We start from the raw sequence: 13,412 nt of genomic DNA, 5'->3' as shown, positions 1-13,412 counted from the left end.
ACCAAAAGAAATTGCTGCGGTCTTTGGAAGTTGGGTGACCAGCAAAGACAAAAGGGGAAGAGAAACACAAGCAGTCAAGACAGGTTATAATCAAACCACCAAGAAATAGCGGGAGAAAACAAACACCAGCTTTAATTTTAACTTACGTTATTTGCCAATAGTTGTGCACAATCACTGTTTTTCTACATTGCAATTAAAAAATTGTGGGTTGTTCACTTTTGTTTAACTCCAAATAAAGCAGTACTAAACTGGCTAAACCTGTTTTGCTCGTTTTTTAACCTGTAAGATTGTCTGGAACTGCTCATGTTCTTATTCAATTTAAAGCAGGTTTGGTATTCACGAACACTAAAAGCTGTATTCTCCACCCGTTTTAATTGTATTTTATAACCTTCCCCTGTTTGATAAGCTCTTCTCAGGTTTCCTACAAATTCTGTCTTCCTACTACACAATTCTTTCATTTTAAAAGTCTTTGCTCATCGCCCTAGCAGCAATAGATTTCTGTTTCTGCCCCTGCCCTTGTTGACATATGACACCCAGCCTCGCCCTCTCACCACGGTCTGCTTTGCCCCAGAGGCAACACTGGTCGCACGTTCGTAATGACACGTCCAAGTAAACAGTCTGTCCAATAGTAAAATGTTTAGTGCATTATATCACATGGTCGTCTCTCGCGCCTTTGTTCAGATGTAGTGTTTACACCTAGGAACATCTGGGACAGGGTGATCTGACCAAACGCCTTCAACTGCACTGTGGTGTTTAGGTTTGATGGCAACCAGGAACTGACGCAAGAAGTGAAAATGGTACTGTCTTCCGCGCGTTTGTTCTCTATCTGTACTCGCTTAACACACATGTGCAGGCTGTTTTTCAAGCTTGTCGTAGGTGAAGTCTTCTTGCCTATCTCCGATGAGGGCGCCTCTTGTTTCAATTGATACTTGCTGAGAAAGGCACAGCGTGGTCCCGCCTTCTCCGACATGCAGTAACTTAAATTAGTAATTGAAGACAACAATTATTTCATAACCAATAAAACCAATGGGATAAAACCAGCGATACGAAACATAAAAAGAAAATGTCAGGAGATCATCGTATACCGGTGAAATGTTGTGTACTCACCACATTCATGCTGATCAATAATCAAAGCATGTAAGTGTCTTTAGGAAAAAGTTGTTCCACCGCTTGCCAGAGTCAGTGTTTCAACATGGCCCTCTGCACCAAAAATGTGCTTTCCTGAGTTCGACCATTGCATTCACTTTCAAATTCTGACATCATCTTCAGCTATGTAAATAATTACACGTTTTGAAAACGTCAAAAACATGCTTTCTTGGGGTAGGGTCTATCTGTTTCCACTGGGGAAAGCTGCAAAATTTCAACAGCTAAGTCATGTACACCATGATGGGACTGAAAGTGAGCCACAGAGGCTCCATACCTAACCCAGTCAAGTGGTGGGCCAGGACCACCCAGTAGGGGTACTGGGGTTTTGGCCTTCTCGGCTTTGGACCCACACATCTGTGCAAAACATAACATCTGACCAACCTCAAAGGGCCCAGGCCGTGCGATCCAGACATGGGATATGCAGGCCACTGTTGTCCTTATGCTGCTGCTGAGAGCCTCATGTTGGGGGAGGCCAGTGTGGGAGAGCCTCCACAGAGAAGCCCCCACTGGTCCTGACCACATTCTGCTTTAAAGACAACTCACCCATGTAAACAGCAGCTAGACCAGTAGCAAAAATCTGGTCAAGAAGCAAAGCAGAAGAGTGGATATATAACATAAGTATATTTATAGTACCACCATCCGCGGGCAACACAACCACTAAGTGCAGATAATTCTCTACACCAAACCTAGACACCTCACCGCCGTCAGCCCATAATCTCAAAATGCTCATATGAGCCAAGGACCACACAACAGGTCAAAACTGAATAACTATCACAAAATACTTTAACATCCAGGTCAAAACTCTCCCTCTCAGGCATATTCCAGTCTAGATCTTTTAATAATTACCTGGTTGGTACATAAACCTCCCGACTCGAGCTAACATGGCAAGGAAGGATTTGCGTGTCTAGGCCACAATGGCACTCACATGCACACCTGTCGTTAGCTACGGACTGTAAGGATTACAAACGAGGGCAATGAGATTTGCGAAAGCAGTCTACGCATGGACGCGCGAATTGACGCACAACCATTTCTGTCAGTCGAATCTGGTGTTTGTTTTGAGTTGGTGCAGCTAGAGCCTGTGTGTGCTCGTTTGAGTTTGTAACAGAGCTGGCTAACCAATTTCAGCTCTATTCAAGACTGTACACATCTAGGGCACTTTAGGTCACTATGGTGACTGTATTACATACCAGAAGAACACTCATCCCCGTGGGGATGCCTCACCCCCTGTCAAACTTGGCCGATCATAATAGACAAAATTACGAATATTCGAGTTTTTTTTTTTGATCATTTGTGTGATTATGTCGACCAGATTAATCAAAAGCAGCACCATTAAATTATGAATCTTAAAGGGAAGTTTGCACAGCCCGCCGTGGGAACTGACTGGCATATTGGTAGAAGTTGTGCAAACACAAAATCGTATGCTTTTAAAGGACAGGATTTAAAAAGTCGCTAATTAGCCATGGGGGTGGCTTAACAACTTTACTGACGTTCCGATAGCCGTAGGCAATTGGAAAATTTCATCACCTTTTGGGTTTCTGTTAATCCTGTATATATATCTTATATAATGTATCTTTCCCTGTATAGGAAACAGTTTGTCTGTATGTAAATCATGCACCAAAGGATGAAGAATGGCTTTAACTGCCAGACTTAAATCTAAATTAAATGTGTTAAGTTCTTAGATTAAAACACTGTCACATTGTACACAGTGATTGTGTTGCGGCGTGAGGAACGCGGAACGAAGACAGGTTACGAAAACCCACGAGCTCGATGGTGCTCACAGCGGATGGATGCTTCCCAGCTGGAAAGTGAGCATGAGAGATATGTTTGAAAGCTCGCTTCGGGAAGCCTACATGTTTCGCCACTGGCGTTGGGTCAGGCCTGAAGTGTTTTCTGTTCCCCGTAAGGATTTTGCCGTTAGACAGCTATTCTTCAGAATGTGACGACAGTAATGATACTGACATATCAATAATGATTCACCAAAGAAATTGCTGCGGTCTTGGAATGTGGTGACAGCAAAGACAAAAGGGGGAAAGAAACACAAGCAGATCAGACAGGTTATAATCAAACCACCAGAATAGCAGGGAGAAAACAAACACCAGCTTTATTTTAACTACCGTATTTGCCATAGTTGTGCACAATCACTGTTTTTCTATGCAATTAAAAAATTGTGGGTGTGTTCACTTTTGGTTTAACCTCCAAATAAAGCAGTAGCTAAACTGGCTAAACTGTTTGCTCGTTTTTAACCTGTAAGATTGTCTGACTGCTCATGTTTCTTATTCAATTTAAAGGCAGGTTTGGTATTACGACACTAAAAGTGTATTTTAAACCGTTTCTATTTATTTTATAACCTTCCTGTCTGATAAAGTCTCTCAGGTTTCCACAAATTCTGTCTTCCTATATAATCTTATTTAAAGTTTGCTCCATCTACAGATAGATCTTTATTGCCTGCTGTGAATATACACCAGCTGCCCTCTCACTCTGCTTGCCAGAGGCAACATGGTCAGTTCTAATGAAGTCAAGTAAACATCCTGTCCATAGTACAATGTTTAGCATTATATCACATGGTGTTGGTGGTTTTCAGGATGTAGTGTTACACTAGGGAACATCTGGGACATGAATGACCAAAAGCTTCACTGCACTGTGGTTTTAGGTTGGATGGCAACCAGGAATGACGCAGAAGTGAAATGGTACTGTTTTGGTTTGGTTTCTCTATCGTATGGCTAACACATGTGCAGTGTTTTCAAGTTTCGTAGTGAGTCTTCTTGCCTATTCATGAGGGCGACTGTTTTCAATTGATACTTGGCTGAAGAAAGGCACAGCGTGTCCCGCTTTCGACATGCAGTACTAAACTTAGTAATGAAATGAAAAAACATCCTGTGTGATTTCATTTTTGAATGAAAGACTTTGGAGTATTTATACTAACTCCCTGCTAATGTTGCACAATATTTGAGTTACTACTGCTTCTCAACAGTGCATACTTTACACGGATTTGTCACACAATTTCTGTTGTATGTTGCAGGAATTCAAGAGGGTACAGAGTGCACCAAGTGTAAAAATGACTGGGCACTGAGGGTGGCTATTGCACTGCTGTATGTGCTCTGTGCACTGCTCACCATAGCAGTGGCTGTCCTTGGATACAAAGGTAAGTCTAAACTGAAGGCACAAATTACTCCTTGTACAATACTGTAGTTTTTTCATGTCTCTGCTGCAAACCTCCAATCGAAGTATTTTCAGTCCTAAATTCAATGCAGAATTGCTCAAATAAAACAATAATAAGAAAACCCACAATCTTGAGTTTCAAGTCCACTTTCTTTACAATGCATTAGTACCCAGTGGTTAAAAAGTCAAAAAGTCTTAAATTGTGCATGTTTATAGATATTTTATACCATAGTTTAGTATGCTAACATGCTAAACTAAGATTGTGACATAAACATCATCCTGTCAACAATGTCACGTCACATGTTTAGCATGCTGACATTAGCTTTTAGCTCAAAGCATTACGTGCCTAAGTACAGTCTCAAGATTGTCCAACATGGCTATAGACTATTAGCCTTTTTATCTTGTTTCCTTTGATTAAAATATTTAATCTTGACTTAAAAGGGGTCACCTGGTGACATTATCAAGTCTTGATCTTCTTTTTTTCAGCATAGAGAAACAGATGTTTGTTCATAATTCCCTTTACTTCCTTGTCCCCTGTCCCTCATGTACAGTTGGTCTCTGCCTGTCTTTCTCTCTGAGGTGTGATGAAAGTCAATGGCTTGTATCACTGGCAACAGAATGTAAAACTACATCCAACCAAGTCAGACAGTTCATCCTAAAATTTACCACTTGACGAGACTCCCTTGACAGAATCCATTGTTTACTCTCCACTGAATTCATATCTTTCTGAGATTAGCCATAGCTTGAGATTGGAAACACATTTGTTGTGCAGCCTTGTCCTTACTGCAACCCATTTGTTTTTTGCTGTTTCTCCCTGTTTGAACTAGGGCAATAATGTTAAATAGAAACAGAAAGGAATTTCAGCTATCGCAGGCGCCATCAATATGGAATGCATTTTGTGTATTGTCCAGTCTTACACATTTGTGGCCTCATCATCAAAGAAAACCTGTCAAAATATTCTTTAGCAAAATATTGATGAAATATTGCTCCACAGGCACCCTAACCTGGTGAACCATGTACCTCAACCAACACACAAAAACTGCCTTCACCCAGTGGGGAATGACTTTATTCAAAACATGGTCGACAAGTTAAGATCTAAATCTAAATCTTGCCTTATAAGTGCTGTCAGGATTGTTTTGAGTTTCCAACTTTAGGTCTGTGTTAGCATGGAGCCCATCTGATTTTCATGGTTTGGCTCTAATGTCTACCAGATGACCACGCAGCAACTTCTCGGGCTTACCAACCCAGAGGAGATTTTATGGCTTGGTAGCAATTTGTTGTCTCATGAACCACAGGTTGACTCACAAAGTGTCCAAAATAGTTTGAGTTTGCAAGAAACCAGAGTAGGCTGGGTTTTGTATTGTGTTTTTATCTTTTACACCCTTTAAACGGCATATACCGTAGTTTATCAGCAAACATAAATACTGTTTTCTGCACTAGTCAAGATGTTTTTTAGTCTTGGTTCTCCAAATTACCCATTTTGTTCAAAGTTAAAAGTATCATTTGTGTTACCTGCCGTCTCTGCTGCTCCTGCTGCATTGATCAGCCTTAATCTGCTGGGCCTCGTGTTGGGTAACTGCCTAAGTATGGCTCATACAGTAACTTGGGTCACAATAGGCAGTCAATAAGCCTTACTCAAATTAGAAACCTTATGTAACCCAAACTCATAAACCTTTCTAACATAGGACTGTGGGAGGATGGAAAGATTAACCAAGGGGAATAGGAAGGTATGTTAGACATCACTGAAGATAATGCACCAGGCATTTCTGTTTTGTATTACATTTTTTTCACTATTACCAAGGCCAGGTTAGAGTGCTGTAGCAATATAGATAATCTTGAATATGGGCAACAAATAAGGCATATACAGTATCTGTCAATACTCTAAAAGATAAAGAAATCAGCATTTTAGAGAGAAAGAGAGGGAGAAGACTCAAGCTGTATACTCCCAGCAGCTGACCAATTTTGAAACTGGACATATGTGTTTTTGTTTGTCCCAAGTCCATGTTATTGTTTCGTGTTTTTGTCACTTCTGGAATGATAACAGTGAAAGCTTAGGATGTTTTCCAGTGCAGTTTTTAGACGCCCACATACTGACAAAAAAACAAACTGTGGCAGAGAGGAGATTGACTCTCGTTGCAGATGTGAGGAGAAGAGAGAAAGTGGAACCAAAATTAGAGTGTACGAGTGTGGTATTCGTTGTGTTTTGATATTGTTTATACTCATGAAGTGGAATTTGTGAATGTACTCTGAAAATTGAGATTTGTATTGATCAACAGTTACACAGTTGCCCGGTTACAAAAAACATAGGAAACTCTTCACCCCGTTCAACATCCTTTGTTCAGAATTTCTGCTTGAGTTTCCAGTAATTCACAGAAGAGGAATGAATACAGCAGCACCCTCTGCTGTTCAAAATCAGTTTTACATGTTATATTCAGATTATTTACTAAAGTAGAAGTAGCAAAGCTGTGCAAATTTACTCCATTAGAGGTAAATGTCTTCAGCTACATTTAAAAGTATTATCAGCTAAATTTAGTTAAGTGATCAGAAGTAAAAGCACTCATTAAGCAGCAGCATGGCTCCTGCCAGTAATATCATATAATGGATTATTATTTCTAATGCATCATTAATTAAGCAACATGTTGATGTTGTAGCTTGTGGATGTGGAGCTACATTTAACTGATGTATTTACTGTTGGGTATTTTAATCTGTAACAGTGCATCATATTTTGTAAACTGGTCATAGATTTCTTCTGGAAAATCTTAATCTGTAAGTAAAAAGTAAAAAATAATTGCCTCTGAAGTGTAGTGGAGTATAGTATCTATCTATCTTATCAAACTAGTAAGGGAAATAAACTAAAAATGAACTTAAATAATTGCTTTTTCCCTGTAAGTGTATACAGTGTACTTATCTATTTTACAGTCTACACATTCTCTTTCCTATTTCCTCAGTGGTCCAGAGAATGGACAATGTCACAGAGGGCATGCAGAATTATGGAGGCAAGATCAATGCTGTGGAGACAGACTTAAAGAAACTAGGTAAGTCTTATTAACACTAGATTAGATCTCAAATAAAGATACTTCTGCAATAGCTGGGCATTTTAACTTTGTGCTCAAGGTTGTTTTCTTTTTCATTTCTATTACTGTAACAAAGTTCTTTTTCTGTGTCACTTTTTCAGATAATCAGGCAGGAGAGAAGTCAGTTAATGCCACAAGTGAAATCAAGACTTTCAAGTCCGATCTGGAGGCATTACAGAATCAACTGAATGACATTGCTATCAGGGCGACCCGAAACAGAGACATGCTGGATGGTCTTCGTATCACAGGAGATGACATGCAAAACGGTCATGTCTCCCTGCAGAGTTATCTGGAAGGCAACGCTGCCTCACTGCGTGGGGTCAACCAGACCTTAGCCTCCTACAGTGGCATGATTGATCACCTCCAGTCAGACACTGCACGGCTCCAGACAGAGATACAGGGTCAGGTCAAAGAGCAGAGCCAGACCCAGGTTAGTGTCAGCGCACTAAACATCACCCAGTCCCAGCAGCGCAATCTGCTCAGCACGCTGCAGAAGACGGTGGAAGATGCAGGCCAGGCAGTGCAGAAACTGAAGAATGACTATCAGGGTCTGCAGCAGACAGCCAGGCAGACCCGGGCTGATACTGAGTGGCTGAAGGAAAAGGTGCAGAATCTCCAGGTTTTGGCAGCCAACAACTCAGCCCTGGCCCGGTCCAACGGAGAAGCTCTGGATGACTTGGGGGCTCAGCTGAGCACACTAGTGAGCCAGATCCAGAACGCCTCAGCTCTCACTGAGGGGCATGACCAGAGCCTGCGTGAGCTGATGGACCACCAGAGAGACCACGATAACGCCACCTCATCTAAGTTTGATGAGATGGAAGCACGATTAGACAGACATGAGAATGACATGGACCGTGTGACTGGTAACGTGAGCTTTGCCACGCAGCTCCTAGGTGCCATCAGCTCCGACCTGAATGGCCTGAGGACCTGCGCAGAGACAGTGATGCAACATTCAGACCTGTTACTGGGGCTGAACGGTAGTGTGACAGAGGCCATGGCCGAGAGCAAAGAGCTGCGCGCCCAGCAAGATGACCTGACAACCAGGTTGGACAAAGAGGTCAGCAACCTTTCTATGGTGATGCAGGAGATGAAGCTGGTGGACAGCAAGCACTCACAGCTCATCACTAACTTCACCATCCTGCAGGGTAAGAACAGAAGATTTGGTGTGTATCCTGGAAATAGTAAAAAAAAAAAAAAAATCAGGTCATGAGGGGTTTATGGGTTTTGATTTAAAGATCCAGTGTGTAGGATTTAGTGACATCTAGTGGTGTAGTTGCAGATTACAACTTCCTCGTTTCACCATCCCCTTCCAAGTGTGAAGGAGAAACTACAGTGGCCACAAACATGCAAAATGCAAACGCCCCTCTACAGCCAGTGTGGCATTTCCTTTCTGGGCTACTGTAGAAACATGGTAGTTGAACATGGCGGACTCTATGTAAGATGACCTGCATCTGTGTATAAAAACAACTCATTCCAAGGTAACAAAAACCCAATGATTCCTAGATTCAGGTGATTATACACTAATGAAAACACATCTGTGAATATTTATATCCCATTTGTGCCAATAGAGCCTACTAAATGTTGGACCTTTAATTCTACCATAAATAAAATGCACATAACACACATCCACATAAAAATTAAAGTTGTGATTTAATTATTGTAGGTATTACTCTGTATATGGATAGTACATTTTTACTAAAATAACAAGTACAAGTGCCTTGGCCATTGTTCTAATGCATGACGAGACTGTTTAGCAGTGAGTAAAGGCTCTGTGAATATATATATATATATATTAAAGTTTGAATTATTAGTTAAATAATATTTTACTATCAAAAAGGCTTTGTGACCCCCTGGGAAGCTTTGGCGACCCCTAGGGGTGGTCCCGACTCCCAGGTTTGGAACCACTGCTCTAGTACAAAATAATATTTACCTGAAAATACAATTACAAGAGAGTACAAGTACAAGAAATAAATGATGTGTTTTTCCTGCGAAACAGCATATTCTGTCATACAGTGTCCACTGTCCACTCATCTACTGTTTTCACATTTCAGGTCCACCAGGTCCAAGAGGCCCCAGGGGTGACAAGGGTCCCCAGGGACCAGTGGGCCAGTCAGGACAAAAGGGTGATAAAGGAGACAAAGGGGTGCCAGGGTTGGTGGGACCTAAAGGAGAGAAAGGTGCCGCTGGACCACCAGGTGCAACAGGGCCAAAGGGTGCAGCCGGGCCTCGGGGTCTTCCAGGTGCTAAAGGATCAAGAGGGTCTGGAGGTCGACCTGGAAGCCCTGGTGAAAAAGGTGACCCTGGGGCTCCGGCACTTCCTGGTAGGGATGGACAGTCAGGAATGCCAGGACCACAAGGGCCACAGGGGCCTAGAGGAGCAACGGGACCTATAGGGTTGGAGGGGCCTCGTGGGCCAGTTGGACCCATCGGTCCTCCTGGTCCTCCAGGGCTTCCAGGGATACCTGCACCTATACCTCCTGAAATGTCAATGCCTCTTCAGCCCGCTCTTCAACCCCCCACACCAACTCATCCTACCGAACTAGCAGAGGAAACACATAGCTCCGCGTCCCGACAGGTCCAGCTCCCCGTGGCAACCACAGCAGCACCTGGTGAGTTAAACGGTTACATTGAGGTAGAAAATAGACTCTGTTTTGACTTTCATATTGTAATATAATGTAAATGATTCCTTTCAGGGTGCCAGCCTGAGTTCAGAAAGTTTGGAGACAGCTGCTATTACTTCTCCTCTGGTTCTCAGAGACTCAACTTTGACGAGTCCAACCAGTTTTGTACTAACATTTCATCTCTGATGCTCATTATTAACGACAATGAGGAACAGGTAAATTAAGTTAGGCCCTGATAGTAACTTTAATGCATGTACTGACTTTAAGGAATTAGACAAACAATCTTATAAAATAAGTTTGACTTGTTTTTTCTAAACTAATTATCCTGTAAAATATATTTTATTCTTCTCTCCGTAGCAATTCGTGAGAAATGCAATTGCAGGAAAAGGCTACTTCTGGCTGGGCCTTACTGACAGGGAGGAGGAAAATGTCTGGAAATGGGTGGATGGAACTATACCTGTTTTCAAGTGAGTAAACCAGCTAAATTGTTTTGCAGCAAATATTTAAATATGTGTTTTTAGCAAACAACAAGCTTCTGTGGGTGTAACTAATAAACACCATGTATGATGCTCGAACTTTGATACATATTTTATATGTTGTTGCCATCAGGAAGTGGAAGCCTGGCCAGCCTGATAACTGGACCCATGGCCACGAAGAAGGCGAGGACTGTGCTGGCCTTATCCATAATGCCAACTGGAATGATTTCTACTGCACCGACCGCATCGGTTTTATCTGTGAACGTGCCTCTGACTGTCAGTACTTTCTATATATCAGACTTTTTTGAATTTCGTGTGTGTGTGTGTGTGTGTGTGTGTGTGTGTGTATTTGAGTTGGTGTTTTAAAGTCCAAGTCCATTCATTTTTGCTTAGTTATTAATCAGTATTTCAATTAATTGGGCCAATTATTTGGCACTTTGAAATAATCACTATCGGACCGAAGCCTGCAGTCACAAAGCCGATAAACAAAAAACGTCTGCAGACACATCAGCAGGCAGCCTTGTCAATGTGACTTCTGTGAAACTGTTATGTCGAGGTAATCTAGTGAACCCAGGTGAAGACACAGAAGGGGAGGCAGTAGTGAGGTATAAGGGTATTTATTGCAAAAGCCAAGTCTGAGGATGGGTGAGGGGAAAGTGGAGCTGAAGCAGATGGTTCGGGGCTGAGTGGGGCAAAGAGTGCACATCCAGAGTCCAAAGAAATCCAAACTGAATGAGCAGGTGACCGAAGAGGGGAAGATGGTAGGCAGGGTTGTAAATTATCCTAGCTGAGTGGATGGAGCAGAGGCAAGAGTCAGGGCTAGCAAAGCTGTGAGAGGAAACAGAGATTTGAATTAATCAAAATACTAACAGTCTGGCACTAACTGTGAGCAGAGTCTATGAAGAGGCTTGAGTATGGGGATGAATTGCAGGTGGAGGTTCTGCTTTACTCCATCGCATCAGCAGACAGTCACAAAAAAAGAGAGGGAGAAACTGAAGCTGATGTCCCTTAGAGACAGATTTAACAGTAACAATGTTAGCGGTCTGTTGTGTGAGCTTTAGGCAGTTGGTGAAAAACAATATACATAAATGATTCTCTTTGTGTTACTAACTGGCCAAAGGTGTGTCTGCATTATTCTGTGGTGCAACATTTTTACTTGTGTGTAGTTTCCTATTACCATTATAATAAGGTTGCAGAGGACCACGTTATTACTGTTGCTGTAGCTGTTAATGTATCAGCCTGTATGCACATCTTAAAGGTGTTAATATGTACCTCATGTGTTTTAATTGTTGTTGTTCTCTTCACAGTGAAAGTTCCAGATTTATAGCATCCATCTAAGGCAGTGTGAGCTGTCTCTAGGAGAAAGGTGAAGAAGCTGAAGTTGAGGTTGAAGATGTGAGGATAATGAAGGACAAGAGGAGGAGCTCTGGATGACTAGAAGACTCTGATAAAGCCAGCTCAGTCGAGCATCACTGAGACTTGGACTAATCTTTGTCTTGAAGGCACTTTACAACACAGTATGGTGCAAAAGACAGCATGCACAGACCCAGCCCACTATTGTATTGATTTAGTATTTGTACTGAAGGAAACATGAGAATGTAGGCATTTATTTAGGCTATACTAAGTCATTATTTGGTGCAGCCACTGTTGTACAGGTGTATCTGTAAATAATATTCCACAGAAAAGATAGATTTCTGGAGGGTGGGGGTGAATTTCATATTTTCATATATTACATATTTTATTTTCTTGGTTGCCTTCGCAAACTTCACACTCACAAAAAAAAATCTATATGAGAGGATTTTGTTGTTAATAGAGTGGAACTATTTTTATATTGTAAGTACGTCACAGATTCAGAGCTGTGATTAGAAATAAGCTCCTGGGTAAATGATAAGAACCCACCTATCATCAGCAAATGACTGCAAACTGAGCTAAAAAAAAGCTAGTGTAAATTTCACCGTCGTCAAAATGTCATTTTTTGGGGTTTTGTTTTAAGAATAGGTGCTCAGTGTGAGCAGTGCTGCTGTTTTATAAAGGACAGTATTTCTTAGATTTTAGATTGCCAGTATGAGTTTTATACAGTATGAGGCACACATTAACAATATGTACATTGTTTTGTAATGTAGCCATCATATGATGATTTATTCACTATGCCAAATAAAATATGTGAAATATGTTACATGTTTATAATTTGCATAATCAGTTGTTGTTTGATTGACATCCTCCAGTTCATATAATGCTTAAGGATTGAGTAGCAGTTTGTAATCTGTCTCAAGGCATATTAAGCCTTAATGAAATTACGTTAAGTTCCTATGGATCACAATAAAATGGGAAAGAAACTGTGTGTGGAGTCGATGATTTTTGTCCTGTGAATTATTGTAATAAATGCATTTAGATCATATAGCATAAAAAGCCACCACTGATAATTTATAAGTAGCTACATTGTACCGGATGGAAAGGATTTACTCACAGACAGAAAGCGTTTGTAGCTTCTAGGAAAACGATAAAAATTAAAGGAAGGGTATATTTGGTTACCCAGATTTACTTGCAGCTGTAGCAAGCTTTTTCTTTATTGTTAACAAAAGGATAATATACAAATAAATAAACAATTAAATTACATAATAAAACGATATCAGCACATACAAAACAAATTTAAATGTCATAAAATACATATATGGAACATAATGTGAAAATATTAAAACAGGGAAATCTCTCATAGGCAGTGGTTTAGAAAATGTCTCTTTGTGAATAAACAACTTTACATATATAACAATTAAATGTATGGAATAGCCAAGAGCTCCATCATCTGGGTAATTATAGTATCTAATCAAGTTTTCTGATGAAATTTTGTTTCTTTATTATATTTAGAAAAGGTGCAAGAAAAAATTCTGCAAACTTATCTATTATTAATAATTTCATAATGATCCTTATGATCAGCA

The 13,412-nt window shown here is 40.9% G+C and overlaps 1 protein-coding gene across 1 annotated transcript in view; it reads left to right on the top strand.

The window, feature by feature from the left end:
• LOC118334329 (collectin-12-like) overlaps positions 1-13,412 on the top strand; it is a 42,125-nt gene that overhangs the window by 17,417 nt on the left and 11,296 nt on the right. Inside the window, exons 3-9 of the mRNA XM_035670210.1 lie at positions 4,166-4,288; positions 7,254-7,340; positions 7,481-8,524; positions 9,431-9,988; positions 10,073-10,215; positions 10,358-10,467; positions 10,610-10,734. Of these exons, the coding sequence (XP_035526103.1) occupies positions 4,166-4,288; positions 7,254-7,340; positions 7,481-8,524; positions 9,431-9,988; positions 10,073-10,215; positions 10,358-10,467; positions 10,610-10,734 (2,190 nt within the window). The remainder of the gene's footprint in view (positions 1-4,165; positions 4,289-7,253; positions 7,341-7,480; positions 8,525-9,430; positions 9,989-10,072; positions 10,216-10,357; positions 10,468-10,609; positions 10,735-13,412) is intronic.

The sequence above is a fragment of the Morone saxatilis genome, unplaced genomic scaffold, assembly GCF_004916995.1.
Source record: "Morone saxatilis isolate NCDOM2014 unplaced genomic scaffold, NCSU_SB_2.0 Contig23, whole genome shotgun sequence".
NCBI lineage: Eukaryota > Metazoa > Chordata > Actinopteri > Moronidae > Morone > Morone saxatilis.
Note: the sequence above shows the minus strand (reverse complement) of the source record. Positions and strands in the feature narration are given on the sequence as shown.